The 22645-nt window shown below is 38.4% G+C and overlaps 1 protein-coding gene across 6 annotated transcripts in view; it reads left to right on the top strand.

Moving 5' to 3' along the window:
• dock3 (dedicator of cytokinesis 3) overlaps positions 1–22645 on the top strand; it is a 188068-nt gene that overhangs the window by 159151 nt on the left and 6272 nt on the right. For 2 of the 6 annotated variants that reach the window (XM_084116295.1, XM_084116293.1), the window contains 27 exons: positions 1501–1599; positions 1722–1816; positions 2025–2100; positions 4826–4926; positions 5510–5568; positions 6022–6170; positions 6879–6964; positions 7090–7116; positions 7249–7344; positions 7595–7655; positions 7758–7851; positions 8264–8412; positions 10033–10119; positions 10279–10383; positions 10547–10688; positions 12188–12354; positions 12448–12534; positions 13622–13801; positions 14004–14087; positions 14176–14292; positions 15571–15689; positions 17195–17327; positions 18604–18685; positions 18883–19001; positions 19130–19217; positions 20473–20592; positions 22174–22256. In XM_084116295.1, coding sequence (XP_083972421.1) covers positions 1501–1599; positions 1722–1816; positions 2025–2100; positions 4826–4926; positions 5510–5568; positions 6022–6170; positions 6879–6964; positions 7090–7116; positions 7249–7344; positions 7595–7655; positions 7758–7851; positions 8264–8412; positions 10033–10119; positions 10279–10383; positions 10547–10688; positions 12188–12354; positions 12448–12534; positions 13622–13801; positions 14004–14087; positions 14176–14292; positions 15571–15689; positions 17195–17327; positions 18604–18685; positions 18883–19001; positions 19130–19217; positions 20473–20592; positions 22174–22256 — 2805 coding nt within the window. Of the gene's footprint in view, positions 1–1500; positions 1600–1721; positions 1817–2024; positions 2101–4825; positions 4927–5509; positions 5569–6021; positions 6171–6878; positions 6965–7089; positions 7117–7248; positions 7345–7594; positions 7656–7757; positions 7852–8263; positions 8413–10032; positions 10120–10278; positions 10384–10546; positions 10689–12187; positions 12355–12447; positions 12535–13621; positions 13802–14003; positions 14088–14175; positions 14293–15549; positions 15690–17194; positions 17328–18603; positions 18686–18882; positions 19002–19129; positions 19218–20472; positions 20593–22173; positions 22257–22645 lie in introns of all 6 variants that reach the window. The other 4 variants (XM_084116294.1, XM_084116292.1, XM_084116297.1 and 1 more) reach the window with 3 other exon arrangements.

Here is a 22645-nt window from a genome sequence, read left to right as displayed (position 1 = left end):
GAAAATACAGTTTTGTGAGAATCATCCTTCAATCTGATAGTTTACTTTTATGGATAGTTTACTTTTCAAATGATGACAAAATTAACACATTAAACAAAATAAATGATGTACGCTTAATTTCACGATAAGTATGCGACTAATCACGATTAAAAATATTAATCTATTGACAGCCCTAAATATATATATATATGATAATGATATAATTTTAATATTTTACATTTAACTTAAATATAAACTCTTTATATGCTCTCTCTCTCTCTCTCTCTCTCTCTCTCTCTCTCTCTCTCTCTCTCTCACATTTATGGCTATGTGTTTATTACGTCTCACACTCACTCACTGACTCACACATGTCTTCATTCAGTTGAGTTTTATGAAAACTGCCCAAAAATGTCCAGGTCATATTTCTATAACAAAATGTTGCATAGAGATAACGACGCATGTGTTTAGCATTTTGTGGGGTGGGGTGGTGGGGGGTGATTTCTTTCTGTAAAATACACAGGCAAAATGACTTTTGATCTTGGTATGAAGTATGACCCTGACAGGTTTCACGAGACTCATCCATGAATGTTTGTCTTGCGTCTCTTATGTTTAGTCTGTTGTAACACTTACTGGGAAAACTAAGATCAACAGTAAACTACTAGAACACAAACAATCTCTGATCTATACTATGATGAATGGGTTTGCATCCTTTGATTTACACTTGCTCGCTTTTAATGTTTAATTGTTAATGTATTCATCATATATTGCTTATAAACAGAGCCCAGCAGAAAACAATATCATGTCTCTATCTATATGTAGTTAAAAGAAAGCATGGTCTAATAAGGCGGGAGAATAAACTGTGCCCTTTGAAAGCATCACATATTTGCAAATATTGTCCGATTGATCATTGTTTGATGCACTACTTTTCCGTCAGGTAAGTTTGTGTTGAGGTTTTTGAGACTGTCACATTCTACGAAGAGCGTCAGTTACATGGACTTTACAGGCATGGTTGCCCAGAGTAGAACGACGGTGACCTTCAGTAATATAAATTCGCATATTGTGCCTGCTGTCTTTGGATTGAGTGTGGTTAGTGAATCAGACGAAGACATTTGCGCTAAAATACCACACATTAGTCTCACATTGCCAGACTTTTGACTAACAATAAGTCTAGTCCACATTGGAGTTAATTCTGGCCAAGAACTGCCCACTTGGACAGAAAGAGACCGCCTGACCAACAAGTTATTTATATCAACTGATTAAAAAGTTGTGTGAAGTTTAGAACTGGTGATTTCAGCAAGTATTTCCATTTTTGTTCGTAAAATACTTCAGAAATTCGGTGAAGAGAGTGTAGGCGTGCCATCTGAAGTGCCGTTACTGTTTAGTGAATTCATCCCACAGTGTCTTCATGTCTTTCATTCATTCTGCTCCCCCGCTCCCTTTGGATGTCTTTGATTGTCATTTGGATTGCCAAATTAACAGATTGAATGGCTCACAAGAACTTGCCCGCTCTCTTATTGGCAGGGGGAGTATGTGTCCTGCTTGTTGTCCCTCCTGCGTCAAATGTCCGACATTCACTTTCAACACCTGATGGACAACTTCCAGAGCAAAGAGGAGCTAAAGGTGAATTTCAGAAGTCAAGCATCTGAATCATTTATAATGTCACTTATAGTTGAAGTTTTTAAATGTTAAATGTAAAAAAATACTTTCCTCTAACGTAGCTTATACAATCCCATCTCTTGCAGGAGTTCTTGCTGAAGATTTTCTGTGTGTTCAGAAACCTGATGAAACTCAGTATATTCCCACGTGACTGGAACGTCATGCGACTGCTGACCAGCAAGTGAGAATCTTCCCTTTCTTTCCCTCTTTTTTCCTTCATTCCTGCTTCCTTCCAGAACAGTTTTGCATATTGTGAAATATATTGTTTTGCTTTGAATAAAACTACCATATATGCTATAATATAATTTATTTATCTGTCAATATCATGGTTTTCGAAGACTTAAGTCACACTTGCAATATGAATGATTATCCCTTTCTTTTTCTTGCAGTATCATTGTGAGCACAACTCAGTATCTGTCGCCCGCTCTCCATAAAAGCTTTACGGATGCTGACTTTGATTTTAAGGTGTGTGATAATGATGAACATCAACCACAAACATTGCACCACAGACTCACTGGCACTGAAATACATGCATACTAAACAAAAACGTGATTTTCACACATCTCTTTTTCTGAAGATCACATTCACATGTACACAAACGTGCTTGATTCGGGCCTTTACGGTGTCCTGCTGTTGGACACTCTTGGCTCTCTCTAATCCACTCTAATGAAGCTCTCCTCCCTGATCAAGACAGATGGTGCCACTAACCAGGGAGACTGGAAAAGTTCAAACGTCCTGAATTATTAATGAAGGTTATCTTTCAGAGAAAAACATGGCCCTGTCTATCAATGTGGGCTTTCACTGGATATCCCCTGGAAAGAAACCGCACATAGAACATTTTGGAGAAGCTTAAATCCGGAATCCAAACCGAACTGGTTAAGGTAGTTAATAGTTGTAGGTAGATCAGTTTGACCAGTAAAGCCATGCTAAAACTAGCATTAAAGTGCCCAAAACACACCATATAGTGGTTAATATGTATAAAATGTATTAATCAACATAACAATTCTACTGAATATTGAGATATCATTTGATAGCATTAAAGGGATACTCCACTTTTTTTGGAAATAGGCTCATTTTACAACTCCCCCAGGGTTAAACAGTTGAGTCTTACCGTTTTCGAATCCATTCAGCGGAACTCCGGGTCTGGCGGTACCACTTTTAGCATAGCTTAGCATAGATCATTGAATCGGACAGGACCATTAGCATCTCTCTCAAAAAAATGACCAAAGAGTTTCGATATTTTTCCTATTTAAAACTTGACTCTTCTGTAGTTACATCGTGTACTAAGACCGACGGAAAATGAAAAGTTGCGATTTTCTAGGCTGATATGGCTAGGAACTATACTATCATTCCTGCGTAATAACCAAGAAACTTTGCTGCCGTCCAGCAGGCGTAATGATATGACACAGCGCCTGAAAATAGTCCCCAGCTCGGTAACTTCCAACGTGACCGGGACTAAGTTTGTCTAACCTATTAGACCTATTTTCAGGCGCTGCGTCATATCATTACGCCTGCTGGACTCATGATACGGCAGCAAAGTTTCTTGATTATTACGCAGGAGTGAGAGTATAGTTCCTAGCCATATCAGCCTAGAAAATCGCAACTTTACATTTTCCGTCGGTCTTAGTACACGATGTAACTACAGAAGAGTCAAGTTTTAAATAGGAAAAATATCGAAACTCTTTGGTCATTTTTTTGAGAGAGATGCTAATGGTCCTGTCCGATTCAATGATCTATGCTAAGCTATGCTAAAAGTGGTGCCGCCAGACCCGGAGATCGGCTGAATGGATTTGAAAACGGTAAAACTCAACTGTTTAACTCTGGGGGAGTTGTAAAATGAGTCTATTTTCAAAAAAAGTGGAGTATCCCTTTAAGGTGATTAAGACGCAGGCAAAAAAATAAAAAAATTCTCTTGTCAATAGTGTGGATGTAAAAACACAGAAATCACTTTCTATCCAAGCATGACCAACTGAACCCGCTGATAAATCTGCATGGGGAAATATTTAATTTCACCCTCGTGCCAAATTCCCGATCGCGTGGATTGTAATGACTGGATTTTGCCATCGAAAATGTTCCAAGCAACGGCAAATCTGACAAGGAAAATAAATGGGAGATGTGGATTCCTTTCGGGGAGGGGAGGAGCGCTTGAGCTAAGACACTCCCGCCAAATAATCAATTAGTTGTGTATATCCACAGTAATGCCATTATATTAATGCTCCTTCAAAGCTTTGTCAAGATCTCTGTAACTATGTTAGTTGTTCAGGGAAGAAGGAAGCAGGAACCGGCAAACGTTCAAACACTTTAATTATAATGTAAACAAACACAAAACGAAAGTAAAGCAACAGCCCCTCATGGACGACTGCCGCACACACAAAACAAAACACAACATAAATGTCTCAGGCCTGGTCCTCTCTCATCCTTCACTGTCATCACTCCTCCTTTTACGCTCATTAGCAATCGAGCTACCGGCCTCGCTCCATTCCCACAGATCTCTGCCCCGCCCTGCTTGCCACAATCTCCTTTAAAGGGGGGGTGAAACACTCAGTTTCAGTCAATCTCATGTTAATCTTGAGTACCTATAGAGTAGTATTGCATCCTTCATATCTCCAAAAAGTCTTTAGTTTTCTTATATTTATAAAAAAAAGATAGGCTGTACCGAGTCTTTCCGGAAAAAACTGAGCGGCTGGAGGCGTGCCGTGTGGGCGGTGCTTATGCGCCGATAGCTAACAACACACAGACATTTGAAGTAGTTTTACTCACCGGTTCCAAATCCGGCGTCGAACTGGGCCTTGCCCTTGTTTATAAAACAATCATCGTCGAAATGCAGGGAACAAGTCCTGTGACTGCAGCGAGCACAGCGCTTTGATGGGCGTACTGCTTTCGCTCTCTCGCTCTGGTCTACGGGTGCGCGCGCGCCCTTCCGGGAGAAGTGCCCTTAGGACCCGAAAAAAACTTTCCGAAACTTGTGACAAACCGGAAGGAGTATTTTTGGCACAGAAATACTCCATCAAACGTACAACTTAATTTTTGAAACTTTATCCATGTTTAGCATGGGAATCCAACTCTTTAACAGTGTAAACAACTCAGTATGCATGAAATAGCATTTCACCCCACCTTTAAAGAAATTTGCCAGCACAGCAAGTCTCACAGTAACCATTACTCAGTGTTTATGCGTTTCTTTTTCCATCAGGTGTGGAATTCGTACTTCAGTCTGGCGGTGTTGTTTATCAACCAGCCTAGTCTACAGCTGGAGACTCTGACACCAGCCAAGCGCAAGAAGGTCTTTGACAAGTAAGACTTCATCCTGCTTATTCACACAACATAATGACATGCAGACCTAAAGAACCTGAAAAGAAATCAATGTTGTTGGTTCTAAATGTATGCATTTTGTAGTGTTTTCCCTTCACGGACATTCATTGCCATTTTGTTACAAACTGAAGGACAAAAAACTGTGGTATTTGAAATCATGTCACAAATGCTCCCAGTAGAGCTTAAATTGTATTTACCCAGAATACTCGTTTAAATATGACAAAAAAATAATTTGAGTGTTGTAGCGAGGGCTAATCCATGTTAAATCCATGCAGGGTACATGCTACATCTCTTTGTATTCCTTCTTTTTCTGTCTAGCTCTCCCTCCTTTTGAGATCTGCATCTCGTGATTAATAAATACCAGTTCCTTCAGCTATTGGTCAAATAAACATAATAAGCCTTAGATGCAGAAATGCATGGAAGTCTGATGCATGGCATCGTCAGCCCAGAGTGTGTTCCAGCCCTGTTCTTATCTAAGTCTAATATCTTTAATGCATGCTGTTTGTTTCAGTCATCTTACATTCTTGCACGGGTTTAGAGGAGTTTGTTTTTGCTGTTTTTGTAGGTATGGTGATATGAGGGTCATGATGGCTTATGAGCTATTTAGCATGTGGCAGAATTTGGGTGAGTGTCTTGATTCTCTCTCTGTCTTTCCACTCTGCTTCGTTCTCTTTTCCTGCATTTCTCTGCACACGCACAGACACAAACATTCACTTCCTTCCGAAAAGCAGTACTGAACTCTAGAGGTGGAAGAAGGTACTGCACTGCAGAAATGATCCCAAACTACCATAGGGTGTTGCATCAATAACAGATTTCAGCTTTTTCTGTTTTAAGCTCGTGTCATCTTTGTCCCAGACCTAGAGTTTCAAGCTTAAACTATAAAGATCCACCATGTTTTATAGATAGATAGATATTTATATTTCTAGATAGATATAGACAGATTACAACATTTGAAAATAAAAATATAATAAATACATAATTTTTTTTATCACTCATCAAACACCCCGTTACATGTAAATCAAACATTATTTTTTTAATGAATAATGCCGGTTGTCGGTTTGCTTGGTTTGGCTGCAGGTGAGAATAAGATCCACTTCATACCAGGAATGATCGGCCCGTTTTTGGGTGTGACGCTCGTACCTCAAAATGAAGTCCGAAATATAATGATCCCCATCTTCCACGATATGATGGACTGGGAACAGAGAAAGAACGGCAACTTCAAACAGGTCCATTATGCCTGCATCTGCTTTTCTGTCTTTTCTTGGCTTTTTTTCTGTTTATCTTACTTCCAAGATAGAGTTATCTTCCAGTGAAACAAACAAAAACAATATGGTTCATTTGTACACTAAATGGAACCATAATTGATAATAAATAGATCAAAGTCCGAAGTCCGTTACAATGGACGAACAATAAATGAATAAATTTAATTAATAAGCTAATGCACAATCATTGCATATACAGGCTATTCTTAAGAAATTAAAAAAATATATATTAACATAAAGACATTTTATAAATTAATTTTAATATTCATTTACTGTATATATTATAATATATTAATACACATTTAAATGTAATGTAAAGTATTATTACAAAGAAGGATAATTTTATCATCATCAATTTGTGATATGTCACCCATAGATCGACCTAGCAACATACAATATTTTTTGGCAATTTGGGTGACAGCAAATTACAAAATAATGTAATTTTCAGTGGGGGGAACATAATTAACATTTTTAATGAATTATTACTCTAATTATATTAATAATTATTATTATTATTATATATATTTTACATCAATTGTTGCTACCCAAATTCGACAGTGTGTGTATGTACAATTATATAATACCAAGTAAAAAAAATAAATTAAAAAAATCTCCATTCATCTGTCATATGTTCATTATCGGTGTATAATTCAGTTCATGTTTGTGGTGCAGGTGGAGGCAGAACTGATAGACAAACTGGACAGTCTGGTGTCTGAAGGCAAAGGAGACGAGAATTACAGAGAACTCTTCAGTTTGCTGTAAGTGCACACACACACACACACACACCTTCTCCACTGACACACACAGCAACACATCTGGCCGTTTAAGTGCTCTTGTCATAACCTGAGTGTCTCTGATTTGCCTTGTGCTGCGGGATTATTAGAACTCAACTGTTTGGGCCGTACCCCAGGTAAGAGGAAACTAACCCTGTTCAACCAATCAGATGCCACTAAAAAGGATCTTCCATTACAAGCCCCTTTTTTACCTTCAGCCCATGAAGTGCCCTTAAAAAATTATGTATATGTGTGCCGTTTATGTCTAGCCTGCTGGAGAAGATCGAGCAGGAGACCTGGAGGGAGACGGGCATCTCCTTCGTCACGTCTGTCACGCGCCTCATGGAAAGACTGCTGGACTACAGGTAAAATTCCCATCTAGTGACCAATAGCTGCTCTCTTAGACAGGAAGTGGGCATTTGACGGACATGTAGAGTGTTCAGCCGCAGCTTATTGTTGTACGGCATTAAACAATTAATAAATCGGATGTAATCGGGGAACAAAATAAAGTAGAAGTCTCTCCATAAATGATGTTGAAACCAGCCAATCAGATTGGATGGTAATTGGGCGTGGCATCGTATATCTAATAAGACTTCCTGTTTCTTGTGTCGGCAGAGATTGCATGAAAGGTGATGAGACAGAAAACAAGAAGATCGGTTGCACTGTCAACCTGCTGGTGAGACTTGCCCTTCATTCGATCCTGTGTGAACCTAATATATGATATATGGCTTTTTTGCAGTCAAGCAAAAGCTGATGATCATATGATGTCATTTTGTAGAATTTCTACAAGTCTGAGATTAATAAGGAGGAAATGTACATCCGATACATTCACAAGCTGTGCGACATGCACCTGCAGGCCGAAAACTACACAGGTGAGACGTTATTCAGTTACTTCACGTTTAAAAACTGCATAGGCCACATCACACATAATGCATTTTTGCATTTAAAAACATAAAACGCAGGGCAGTGGAATAACAAAACAACACAAGGTCTTTTAAAAGTTAATCTTTTGATCTTTAGAAGCGAGACTCAGAAAAAGACTCAAATGTAGCATTCAAAAGTCTGCCTGTTGCATGTTTATGTAGAAAACCAATGGAAATGAAGCATAGTGGAATGCAAAAACATATAGCAGTGCATATAACGTATACATTTTATCACTATGTGTGATTCCCGAGAATCGAACCCATGACCTTGGCGTTCCTAACACCATGCTCTACCAGTTGAGCTAAAAGGAAGTATATTCCGCGAGAGAATTTGAACTATATCTACCGCTGTGTCCCACAGAGGCGGCGTTCACCCTCCTGCTGTACTGGGAGCTTCTCCACTGGGAGGAACGACCCCTCCGAGAGTTCCTGCACTATCCTGCGCAGAGCGAATGGCATCGCAAAGAGGGTCTCTGTCGTAAGGTCATCCACTACTTCAACAAGGGAAAGGTATTTACAGATACCGCTTTGTGTCCCGGAAACAACGTTTCACCATTTTTTGGAGTATTTTCTATAAAATTCGATCTTAAGTTGTCCAAACACAATGATCCTCCCTAGACTTACATTATAAAAGAGCTAAAGATCGTCTGAGAAATGGTGGATGCCAACTGTTAATAAGGCAGGAATGGCTTATAATGTTATTGAGGCAAATGGCCAATTAATTCATAAGAGTTTAACGTAAAGACTTCTGTGGATAATTTACATCATGTCTACAAGTGGCACAACGCGACAAAAGCAAATAGATTTGCTTTGTGATTGTGATCGTGACCCATTGTGATCCGTGATACTGTATACAATTGATGAAACACAATACAAACAATTCACCGACTGTAAACGAATGGCGCGCTATATTTCTGACGTACTCCATGCGCTTGCGCTACTTCCCACATCAGTACATGTGGATTTGGAAACTTTCAAACCTTATAATAAAAGTCAATGGGGTCCAGAAAACAACATTGGACCCCATTGTTTTTTATTATAAGGTTTAAAAGTTTGATAATGCTGCGTTTAAACAATCTTCGTATTGTGATGTACATCCGAGTATAACGGGTTATTGTAAAAGAAAAAAAAAGTAGGGCGGACACTTTGTTCTATGCATCGGTTGTTGATTTGATGTTGACGTATGGGCGTTGCTCTTAAAGGGATACTCCACTTTTTTTGGAAATAGGCTCATTTTACAACTCCCCCAGAGTTAAACAGTTGAGTCTTACCGTTTTTGAATCCATTCAGCCGATCTCCGGGTCTGGCGGTACCACTTTTAGCATAGCTTAGCATAGATCATTGAATTGGACAAGACCATTAGCATCTCTAGCAAAAATGACCAAAGAGTTTCGATATTTTTCCTATTTAAAACTTGACTCTAGTTACATCGTGTACTAAGACCGACGGAAAATGTAAAGCTGCGATTTTCTAGGCTGATATGGCTAGGAACTATACTCTCATTCCTGCGTAGTAATCTTTGGTCGAAACTCTTTGGTCATTTTTTTGAGAGAGATGCTAATGGTCCTGTCCGATTCAATGATCTATGCTAAGCTATGCTAAAAGTGGTACCGCCAGACCCGGAGTTCGGCTGAATGGATTCGAAAACGGTAAAACTCAACTGTTTAACTCTGGGGGAGTTGTAAAATGAGCCTATTTCCAAAAAAAGTGGAGTATCCCTTTAAAAGTAGGCAGATGAACATGAGAGGTTTAAACAAACTAAATGATTGAAAAAGTCCTGCATACGTCACCAAAGAGAAGTCTGTTTTCACTGGAAGGTTCAGTTATGACATTTCGATTAAACATTACAAGGTTGAATGCACAAATTAATTGGTGAATTTTCCTTTCATGACGACTTTAAACTTTTGAACATTTAAAATGTAATCGTTGTGTGCTGAATAGCGATTGGTCACCTTTCTTACATTAATTTGCATATTCACAATAAACAAGGTGCCAACTAAATGTGATGCAGCGTTTCTTTCTATAAACATAACTAAAACTTGCCATACAAGAGTTCAGCTTGTCTAGAAAGGCAAGTCTAGTTTTAAATTGCACATCAAACCGGCTGTCCTGCTCTTGATCTCTTTCCAGTGTTGGGAGTATGGCATCCCGCTGTGCCGAGAACTAGCCTTCCAGTACGAGTCCCTGTACGATTATCAGAGTCTCAGCTGGATACGGGTCAGTGCTTTTTGATGTTTTTTTTTACGTGAATATATGAATATAGATTATATAACAACACTTTGAGTGGACCTCGTAGCTATTAATATATGCTGTTATGTATTATGCTCAGAAGGACGTCAGTGCTGTGTGAATATTTAGCTCTTTCTTTTCATACAGAAAATGGAGGCGGCGTATTATGACAACATCATGGAGCAGCAGCGACTGGAGCCGGAGTTCTTCAGGGTGGGATTTTACGGTCGGAAATTTCCCTTCTTCCTCAGGGTGAGCTATTGCAATATTTACACGCTCTGGTTGTTTATCATAATTGTAAGGATTAAGGGATTGATTTTTAATTAAAAATATATCAAATAAATAAAAAAATAATGAATTAATTACATAGTATTTATAATTATAATTACTTATAGATGTTTTTCTCTGCACACAGAATAAGGAGTTTGTTTGTCGGGGGCATGACTACGAGAGGCTCGAAGCCTTTCAGCAAAGAATGCTGGGAGAATTTCCACAAGCCATCGCCATGCAGCATCCTAATCAACCTGATGAGGGGATTTTACAGGGTGATGCTCAGTGTATCCTTCAGCGTAATAACACCATTTAGATGATTTTGAGGACTTCTTTTTTTTAAGGAAACATCCCCACTTTAAGGGAAAGGGGATAAGGAAATGGCTTTTTTGTGTTTCAGGTCAGAGTGAGTGAATGTTCATGTCATTAACAATACGAAAGCAACTATTATTTATAATATTTCTATTGGTGTACGACAAAAGTAAGATAAAGGGTTGTTTGAGGCATACGTTGCATAGTGGATTTACTTGTAAAAAAAAACGTATAGCCAAACTTGATATTTTAGTCTTGGTTTATTTAATTTTGCACTAAATATTTTGTATACATAAGAAAAATGCTCACCCAAAAAAAGAAAATTGTCGTCAATTACTCAACCTGATTTTTTAAATCTGTGGAACACGTTTTTTTCATATAAAAAAATGTTCCACAACAGTATTCATTCATTTGTTCATTCATTCATTTATTCACTCACTCATTTACTCATACACTGACTCACTCATTTCACTCACTCACTAACTCGCTTACTCACTCACTCATTCACTCACTCACTCACTCACTCACTCACTCACACATTTTACTCACTCATACTCATTTCAATCACTCAGTCATTTTACTCACTCACTAACTCACTCACTCGCTTCACTCAGTCAGTCACTCACTCACTGACTAACTCACTCACTCATTTCATTCAATCATTTTACTCACTCACTAACTCACTCACTCACTCGCTTCACTCAGTCAGTCAGTCACTCACTGACTAACTCACTCACTCACTCACTCATTTCATTCACTCATTTTACTCACTCACTCACTCACTCATTTCATTCACTCATTTTACTCACTCACTCACTCACTCACTCATTTCATTCACTCATTTTACTCACTCACTCACTCATTTCATTCACTCATTTTACTCACTCACTCACTCGCTTTACTCACTCACATTCATTTCACTCACGCTCATTTCACTCTCACTCACTCATTTACTCACTCATTAATTTACTCATTCACTCATTTTACTCGCACTCATTTCCCTCACTCGCTTACTCACTCATTTTACTCACTCACTCACTCACTCACTCACTCACTCACTCACTCACTCACTCACTCATTTACTCACTCATTAATTTACTCATTCACTCATTTTACTCACTCGCTTACTCATTTCAATTATTCACTCACTTACTTACTCATTTTACTCACTCATTTCACTCACTCATTATTTTCTTTCACTCATTTCACTCATTCGTTTACTCACTTCACTCACTCACTCACCCCCTCGCTTATCCACCATAGATTTTGTTGTTGTCTGAACGTCTATATGACTTGTAAGTAAAAGAGCAGCTTGGAAACTCTGCACAGGTTCTTCTTTCGTTTTGTACAGAAAAAAAAACAAGTTTAGAAATGACTTAAAATTCTGACACCATTTATTTTTAGGGTTATCTATCCTTTTAATATGCTTGTTCAAAATATAGTAGCTGTTTTTCCTTCATGTAAAGTTCCATAGACCTACAGATCTACGCCGTGAATCCAGTTCCAGAAAACATTGATGTGCTACAGATGGACCGCGTGCCTGACCGCATCAAAAGTTTCTACAGAGTCAATAATGTCCGCCGATTCCGTTACGACCGGCCCTTCCATAAGGGGCCAAAAGACAGGGAGAATGAATTTAAGGTGAATTTAAATGTCTTCTCTAGGAAACACTAGCGGGTAATGGATTTAACACCAGACATTGGCTGAAGTTGCATCATGTCTGTGTTTTTTCAGAGTCTCTGGATTGAGCGGACCACACTCATCCTCACACACCCTCTGCCCGGGATCTCCCGCTGGTTTGAAGTGGATAAGCGCGAGCTGGTGGGTGACTCACCAAACCAAGTCTGAATATATCATAAACACATTGAGGCCACCATTTTGGTTTGCTTATTAAATCTCAAAGCTCTCCAGTCAACAATTTATTTATTCAAAAAGTACCTTTGTGTATTGTGTAAGCACACACTGGTACACTTACAAGTACCTAATGTTACTGTGTTTTAAGAAAAATGTTATTCATTAAAATTTTCATAATTTGTTCGAAGCTGATAGCCCCGTGGGAACGGTTGGGAACATGGGAATACTCCATACTGTACTGTATAAATAAAGGCAAAAATGGAATAAAAAAAAAAAAAAAATAATTGTCCATAAAACTGTTCAAAAAGTTTTATTATTATTATTATTATTATTTTCCATTTAAATAGGAAAATGATTTTACATAAATAAATACATTTCTTACCCAGTCACTAATTTTAATTGTTTTAATTATTCAGTTCACAAATTTTTTATTAAAAAATTTCATGAAGTCAAGAAGTCACATATTTCATATTTTTTTATATAAGTTTGCATAAATTATTAAATAAATAAAGCATCTGCAGTTTACATTTAAACTACCCAAAGGCTAAAATCAATTTAAACTTAAAAAATTACATTAAACAATTTACTTAAAGTTTTTATTAAAAAAAAATACATGAATGTACATATTTGATGTTTTTAATATGATTTTGCATGAATAATTAATAAATTAAATAAAAATATCTAATTTACATCCATACTGCTTAAACACTAAAATATATCTTTCAAATTTTAAATAAAAAAATGTGCCTTTCATAAAGTTTTTTTATATAATTTTGCTATATAATTATTAAATGCATACATCTGTAATTTACATTTAAACTATCCAAACACTAAAATCAATTTAAACTTAAAAATTTGACTTATATGATTTTACGTTAATAATTCAATATATTTAATGATATATATTAATAATATAAAAAATCTGTCATTTATACTACCCAAACACTAAACTCAAGATAACAATAATAATGTCTGTATAATGTACAGATTTACTGAAGTGTATTTGGAGTGTAAATTCAATATAAATTTACCATATGTACGTCATGTCCTCTAGGTTGAAGTTAGTCCGCTGGAGAACGCCATTTACGTGGTGGAGAATAAGAACCAGGAGCTGCGCACCCTGATCAGTCAGTACCAGCACAAGCAGCTTCACGGAAACATTAACCTGCTCAGCATGTGCCTGAATGGGGTGATCGATGCAGCTGTGAACGGGGGGATCGCCAGATACCAGGAAGTGAGTGGTGCAAACTCGGCCAAATATAACATTCTGAGAGTTGAATAGAAACCTCACACTAGCAGCACTGCTTTCTTCACATTTCTATTACACTGATGAGCTTTTTGTTGCTCGAATAAATGAACATCAGACGTTCAGCTTTCATCTAAAAGAATAGTTTCATTATAAGTCGTCAAATGTTTTTATGCTTCTTGTCACCCAGGCATTCTTCGATAAAGAGTACATTAGCAGTCACCCAGAGGATACAGAGAAGATCACCCAACTCAAGGATCTGATGCAAGAACAGGTGAACGCATCCGAAGCTTCTTCATCTGAACAGTGCAAAAAATAATTTTGAAAGGTCAAATAATCCACCTTATTTATACACCCCATAGGTTCACATCCTCGGCGTGGGTCTGGCCATCCACGAGAAACTGGTGCACCCGGAAATGCGTCCCCTGCACAAGAAGCTGATCGACCAGTTCCAGATGATGAGGAGCAGCCTCTGTCATGTGAGACCTCACATCTGCTTACAGATTTATCAAAAAAATTCAAATTTTCCCCCGATAAATCAATTTAAAGTCTTATTATTAGATTTTATTATAATTAAGAAAATACATTTATTCATTTGCTATTTTACTCCTAGAAGTTAAAATAATTTTTTCTTTTTTTTTTTAAACAAGCCAAAATCATTGAGTGCGTTTACATGGACACTTATAATCGGATTGACGGCTCAATCGGACTAGAAAACCTTCATGTAAACACCTTAATCGATCCGATTGAGCTCGATCCGAATGAAATTTCGATCGGATTGAAAGGGGTGGTTTATCCCTTTTGTAATCCGATCGAGAGAACATGTAAACACTTGATCGGATTGAAAACCGAAACTGAAAGGACTGCGCATGTGCAATGACGTTAACTAGCGTAATGACGTATGACGCGCGGAACGAGCTGTTCTTCCTGTTGAATAAAGTGTCATATTAATACGTTTCCCGTCATTCTAAAATTCTCATTTCACTCGCGCGTCTGTGAAGTGAAGCAGGACAACGTCCTTGTTTTGGATTCTCATCCACAGACGACTGGTTTTGGCCGCGGGGAGGGGCATTTTTACTGCGTGATCAATAAGCAGCACGGCAAAACGGTTAATATGCTCTAAATTATGACCAGAGACGAATTAATATTACGCCTGCTGTTTAAAACAAATAAAGAACCAATAGAGGAGAATATTTATGCGCGAAAAGTGGGAAACTCTGTATATTCGTGCAGTGTGCGCATGTCAAAACATCATATCCGATTTGAAACTTGTGACATATAAATGCGCACATCAACCCGATTACTTTATTTATCATTCATGTAAACACCTTGTTCGGATTCATCAATCGGATTGATTTCATTCCGATTGTGTCCATGTAAACGTAGCTACTGATGACTCATCATGCACTCATGGGCGTGTCCAAATATTTGTCCAATCAAATGCTCTCTAGAATGACAGTATGTTAATTGCACCTTATTTCTGGTTATGTCCAGTAATGACAAAGTCATGTAATAGGTCTCGCCCTAAACTTCTTGTTTAAATAGGAAATGGCAATGTAGCAAAGAAAACTGTGCTTTTGAGAAGATTTCATGGGGTCTTTAAATAGATTTTGCTTTTCTCACTTCATTCTTTGCACAGATTCAGTATCAAACTCTGATTTTTTTGTAAGATGAGCTGGTGTGTAATATTAAATCTGTGTTGGCATTAATGCAGACAGTGTGTGTATTCAGAGTAGTGTTTCTATGTGGCCCTGCAGGGTCTGCCCGGTCTGGATAAGCTGAGCCCGGCCTGCTCAGGGGCGAGCACCCCGAGGGGCATCCTCGCCACCCACAGTCCCATGAGCCCTGAGAGTATTAAACTCATGCACCGACACAGGTCAGCACACCCTTACAGGCACCGTTCTGCATGCACACTGAGGTATCTATTAGATGTAAGTGCATATTAGAACAGCATACTAAATGAAGGCAATGTTTTAATATTTAGTTATTAAGTTATTTTCTGTGGTATTCAACATGACAACACATATGCTGTAGAATGAGCTTAGCTAGAACATTCCTTTAAATTAAACATGCTGTTCAAATTCATACACAAATGGAAATCCATTCGACATACTTGGTATACATGAGTGCAATGTACTAATTATTTAGTACTACTTTTTATGAGAGATAATAACTCCATAAGGTGATGCCAAAAAGAAAATAATTATGGAAACTGTTCATTTTATGCTTAGATTTGTATTTAATTTTTTTTAAATAAATCATTCTATATTTATGCTTAGTTTTATATTTTAATGAATTTAGATTACATATATTTTCATTTTGTATCTACTCACATACTCTACTGGACACACATACTCATTGTTTATTATTGATAATAATGAAAATACTGTCTTATTAAAAATATTATCTAGTCCAACTCACGCATTTAAAATAAAATATAAATAAATAAATCGCGTTTTATTTGTCTACAGAAAAAGATTGTGCAAAACAGTGTTATTTTAGTATAATTTATATACTATTATGGTTTTTGTTTGTATTTTTTTTTTTTTTTGAATAGGCTTTTACATTATTTTCATTTTCATTTTAGTTTGTTTTAGTAATTGTATGGGCTTTTGTTATTTTTAGTAGTTTTTATTTTTAGCTTTAGTTTATTTTTATTTCAGTTTTGGTGTCATTTTAGCACATCGACCTAAACTTAAGTATATTTTATTTTATTTCATTTCATTTAACGAAAACATTTTTTCATAGTTTTAGTTAACAATAACAACCCTGGTTCCAACTTTATGTATTTATATTCAGGATTTCATTATTACAAATGTTTATTTCACGTGTTGCACCTCACAGGAAACTCTATATATCGCATTGTAATGAATCTGCATAGTCTATGTGTGTTTTACTCACGTGTCTGTGAGTTATAGAGAGATTCCTGCTCTGTAGACGCAGCCCTTCCCTTCTCTTCACAAACACTCCTCGACCGTGTATTCCTCATAAACACGCGTACACACTCATGCTGCCCACCCTGAACACACTAGCTTCAGCTCCGCCACGTCTCTCTCATGTCTCTCTGTTTGTTCCTCTTTCTCCTTCTCTCTCTTCTGTCACTTTACCTCACAAATGTTTGACATCTTTCTGTGTGCATGCTTTATATCCTCTTTCTTTCTCCTTTATTCTGTCTTCCCTTGTTCTTCTTTTTTCGTTCATACTCGCATGGCTGCCTGTGTTCTATGACCCTACAATCTCTTTTCTTCATCTTGATTCATTTTCCTCATCCCTGCATGCATTCCCGTTCCTCCACTCTTTCTCTTGCTTTTCTTTTCCATCCCTGTATTCCCATCCCTCTCCTCCCCGTCTCTCTCTCTCCCTCTCTCTGTCTGTCTCTAGCCCTCTGAATGTGTTGGGGTCTGTCCGCCACTCCTCCTCTTCTCTCTCCTCTCACACCTCCAGTGAGACGGGAAACTTGCTCATCCTGACGGACAGTATGATGGAACACCCGGAGGACCTCTACCGCATGCAGGTGGGCTACATCAGCTCATAATACACAAATTGACTGTACAAGTACAGCCTAGTGACCAACCAAAACACCCAGGCATCCATTTAAGGCACCCAGGCAATATCCTAGAAACCAGCTGCCACCTAGCAGTGTCCTAGAAACCACTTATTGTACCTTAACATCCACTTAGCAATGTCCTAGCAACCACCCACCACATAGCAACTTCACAGTAAGTAACCACTTAGTAAACCCTAACAACTACACTAGCAGCCACCTAGCAATGCCCTAGTTACCACTTAGAGCACCATAGAAACCTAGCATCCACCTAGCAACATCTTGGCAACCACCCACCACCTAGCAATGCCTAACAACCCAAAAGAACACCCTACCATCTGCATAAGCATAACAATGTCCTAGCACCGCTTGGCAATAACCTAGCAACCACCAAGTATATCTAACCTATCAACTTCTTAGCAATACCCTAGAAACCACCCATATTATCCTAGCTTAATGTCTCGCATAAGTGTAGTAAATCCTGACAGTAGGATCCCAACAATCACCTGTCACCAATAAACTCCTCAGAACAACCTAGGAACTGCCTAACAACCTCCTAGCACTGCTTAGCAACACCCTAGAAACCACCCATAATATCCAAGCAACACCTTAGCAGTAGCAAACACTCATAGCACCCCAGAAACCACCTATCAATTAGCAATACCCTATCAACATCTCAGAACAACCAAACAACTGCCTAACAACTTCCTAGCACTGCTTAGCAATATCCAAGCAACTGTCTAGCAACACCTTAGAGACCATCCAACCAACCCAAAATATCCTAAGAAATGTCTCATTAACGCATATTCATAGCACCCTAACAAGCACACATCACCTAGCAATACCCTAGCAACCTCTTCGAACAACCTAGAAACTGCCTAACAATGTCCTAGCAACACCTGAGCAACAGCACCCTAGAAGCCACCCACCCCCTAGCAATTCCCAGGCAACCTCTCAGAACACACTACATTCTTCATAACAATGCCCTAGCAACACCCTAGAAACCACCCATAATATCCAAGCAACACCTTAGCATTAGCAAACACTCATAGCACCCCAGAAACCACCTGTCATTTAGCAATACCCTATCAAAATATCAGAACAACCAATCAACTGCCTAGTAACACCCTAGAAACCCTCACCACCTAGCAACTATCTGCCAACCTCTCAGAACACCATAGCAACTACCAAGAATATTGTACCTGATCTTTTAAAGTAATTGTTTCCCCTCTGTGTAACATTTCAGCCCAGTCCATCATCATCCAGCTTGAGCTCAACGCATTCAGCTCCATCTCAGATGATCAACTCAGGGCACGGCAGCATCAGAGGTGAGCAACAGTAAACTTCATAATAACACCAGATTTGAGTGTTTCCCAACCAATGTTTGAGAACTATAACGCACTGGGATTTGAACATTCATTTACTGTGGTGACAATCAATATCTTCTAGCTTCACTCAAAAGAACATCTCAGCTCAAAGATGGCTTTTCTAGTCTCAACGTACAGATCTTTTCCTTTCTCTCCAGTTGGGTCCCCATCACTACCTGACAGATACAGGCACAATCGAGAGTTGTTGATGCTTCTACCGCCGCACAGGGACCGTCCCAGCAGTGCCATGTACCCCAACATAACCGAGAACGGACAGGTGCGTAACCACAAGATGCAGCTAATTTTCGCAAATCCATTAAACTGTGTCAGGAAATTATATGACCTCAGTTATGAGGGTAACGTAACGGCAGTAATTTTTTTTTTATTTTGCTTTTTTTCCACCAGCCTACTAACCATCAGAGGGCTCTATACCATCAGGTCATTGGTCCCTGCAAACCGTGCAGTGACCCTAATCTCTCTGTGGCTGATAAAGGTATGACTGGGTGTGTATGATTCTCTGAACCCACTGTACCCCTCTATCCATCCACAAACCCACAATCCCCTCACCCCAGGCAGAAATCACAATACTTGCTGCGTCAAAAAGTGCATACAGTCTGAGTAGGTACTACCGACTTTGTGACCATTAAAAAGTATGTTCTATTTAGTATGTGTATTTGTTGTATGAATGCATTCCGGACGTACTACATCGGTCATGTTGGCTTTGTCATGTGACCTACTACGCTTACCTGCCAGTCACGACTCCTCTCCCGTGGCCGCATAGGAAAGTAAAGTATACATTGAATACATACTGCAGAATCTCACTGGAAGTTGTTGGTCATCTGGGTACTTTTCGCTTTTGTTTTTCAAATAATGTGTTCGCACATACTACTCTTTTGGTGTACCGCTTTTCACATACTATATAGTAGGGAAGTGGGCCTTTTTGGATGCAGCGACAGTTTCAGTTATATTCCCAGCTGACCAAAGACCAATGGCAGCACTGAAAGTTAAGAGAGTCCGCACACAGTCCAGCCTTATTCTAAATGTTTGAGCTCATGGACGCTTAATTTTTAAGGGCCAGATTTACTAACAGCATGCGGCAGCGTAAACCCTCTTTTGGCGTTAAAAAATGACTGTCAGGATTTACTAAAGACACGCAGTGAAAAATTATTGCTGAAAAGGTGTGGACAGGGTCATTTCTGCGGCTGACCTTATTTATGGGAGAAGAGTATTTAAATGAATCGTGCAAGGTGATTTACTAAGGTTTGTCCTAGTCAATTTACTGGTATTTCCGCCATTAATTACCGCAAAACCAGACACTAATTTCTGCTGCTCTTGGTAGATTGTGTTTGTCATTATGGAAATGATCCGGCTGTGTCTACATTCTTTAATGTGTGCATCGTCAGTAGATCACGCACAGAAATTTCCACTCCCATCGGCGCTGTTTAATTTGCCCTGTTTAGTAAATCTGGCCTGAAGACTTAATCTTTGCAGTTTATAAACTAGACTCTCGCTAAGTCTTTGTAGCAAAATGACTTTTATTTTCATTAACAACTTTAGTAAACAAAGGTAGATACTTGCTAAGGAAGTCTTTCTCATTACGCTACTTTAGCTAGTGTCTGGTTGGAAACACCAGAATCCAAACCTCAGTATGCTAAGCAGCCATTCTTGAGATATCTGACCTTCAGATTAGGATCCAGCTGGTCAGTAGTGATGTATAAAGTGATGGTGGTCTTTGCTCTTTCTGGCAGTGTTGACAGCTCCCAGCAGCTGGAGTTTGGACAGTGGCACCAGGGACACTCTGCCGTTCCTCTCTGCTCATGTCGGGAGTGTGATGGCCCCACCCGTTCCCCCCCGCACCCTCCCTCCCGGTAAGAAACAACAGTATCTTTGAGGAAAGATTAACAATATCTTTCATGAACCCAGTGCTTTTACTTTTGAAATGTTATGAAAGACATTGGCTACGTTGGATTATCTACGCATGATAAGGAGCCGCGTCGTTGGCTTCATTAAATATTCTCCTCTGGGTTAAACAGCTGTCGCTGTATCTTGAAGGATGTTATTGGATCACACCTGTATGATTAAATCCATATCTAGAAGCAAATGGATATATATAATTTATTCTCTAACTGTGCATCTTTTATACATAATAAAATAATGACATTTATAAATAAAGGGTAGTCTTAGTTTAATGAAGTTAAATGTAATCTAACGGGCCGTTTACACAACACTTTTTATGCGTTTTGGCTGTTCTTTTACACCACAACAGCGTTTTGGGGACCTGAAAATGCAAACTTTTGAAAACCGGTTTCAAAGTGCACGTTTTTGAAAACGATCCCATTACCGTCTCCATGTAAACTACGAAAACATGAATTTTTTAAAATGACAAAGTTATCAAATGCATGCGTATTACTTGTTCAGTCTATAGGCGTGTAGATTTTCTTTACAAAGTGACATCGCCACCTACTGGCCTGGCAGCAGAATACAGCGTTGTTAGTAGTTTTCGCGGAGCTGTGTGAATGGGGATTGTCTTGACAATGGTGTTGTCTGTACATAAAAAAAAATGCAAAGGAAAACCTTTTCAGTTTTTAAAACTAGCTTTAGTTTTATCATTGTCGTGGAAACGTACCATTAGTTTGATGTAGTCTTAAAAACTGCATGCATAATTATAAAAAATAAAACATGCTGTAAAAAAAAAAATCCCTTTTTTCATATTACAGCATTTCTCACTATTAAGCTGTTTGGACACATTGTTATCCTCCCACATAACCACAGTAAAGATAAGCTTAAAAGACTCCAACAAACTTGCCAAGCAAAGTTTTTTACTCTGTTCACATTTCCTATTTAACAGGAAATTGGGACAGGATATATTTGTTATTTGATGGATTTTATTACACAAAAAAATGTATACACCAACATTTTCTGCTAAGAGTAATACATTTTAAATGCGATATCTGCTACATTTTGTCAATTTTAAGGAGTGCACTAGCATATACAGGGTCTTAACACCAATAAATAAGGACTAAATTAGCTTGATTTAATGGGATCTTTAACCTAATCACAATTTTAATTATTTTATTTTGATTTATTTTAAAATGCATATGCAAATAATGTATAAGAAAAATTACACAAAATAATATTACACATTATGTCAACTGCCCAAATGTGTCGTAAGTGTAACATTCTCCCTTATATTTCTATAGCTTTTTTTCCTCACAGTTGATAATTGATCCTTGTCTTCTAGTGTATATCCTCACACGATCTAGAGTTATTTCCTCCTCATCCCCTTTTCCCCAGCCAGAATTCTCCTCTGAACATCAGCTAAGTTCAGAAAGAGTCCATCATAGTGCATGCTGAGTGAATGTGCATGTCAACAAGTGTTTATGTGTGCGTGTGTACCGGCGTGTGCTCTTTCCAACCCTGGTTCTGTCCAATTGTGTGTCCCCCTTTAGGACACTTCTCGATGCACTTTGATGCTTTCCACCACCAGATCAGCGAACTCCCTCCAGCTCTCCCCGCGCGCTCCTTAAGAAAGGTATCCTCCGCCTAGATGTGTCCTATTAGTCCTCCTCATGCATGCATTCCGCGCTACCATTCCGAGATTGACCTCGGATGTCCCTGCTTGTTCTCAAGTCAAAACACCTCGAGCCTAAAAAAAAACTTCTGGTTCTGGAAATAACTGTTTTTGGTGTCCCTAAGATGCTAAGGTGTTTTGGGTTCATATTGCAATCGTTTCATGTGCATTTGTATATGTATGCATCAGTAGTGCAAATAATGTATGTGTACAGTATGTGTGTGCTTGGGTATTATTTTCTCTATCATAAAAGGGAGATCAGTAGGATAAAAATTGGTAATTTTAGCTTAGGATAAGGTTAAAGCAAGTCATCCAGAAACCACAAATAAAACATCTAAATGTCTTTAGAA

This window comes from Abramis brama (genome assembly GCF_963993115.1).
Source record: "Abramis brama genome assembly, chromosome: 6".
Taxonomy (NCBI): domain Eukaryota; kingdom Metazoa; phylum Chordata; class Actinopteri; order Cypriniformes; family Leuciscidae; genus Abramis; species Abramis brama.
Note: the sequence above shows the minus strand (reverse complement) of the source record. Positions and strands in the feature narration are given on the sequence as shown.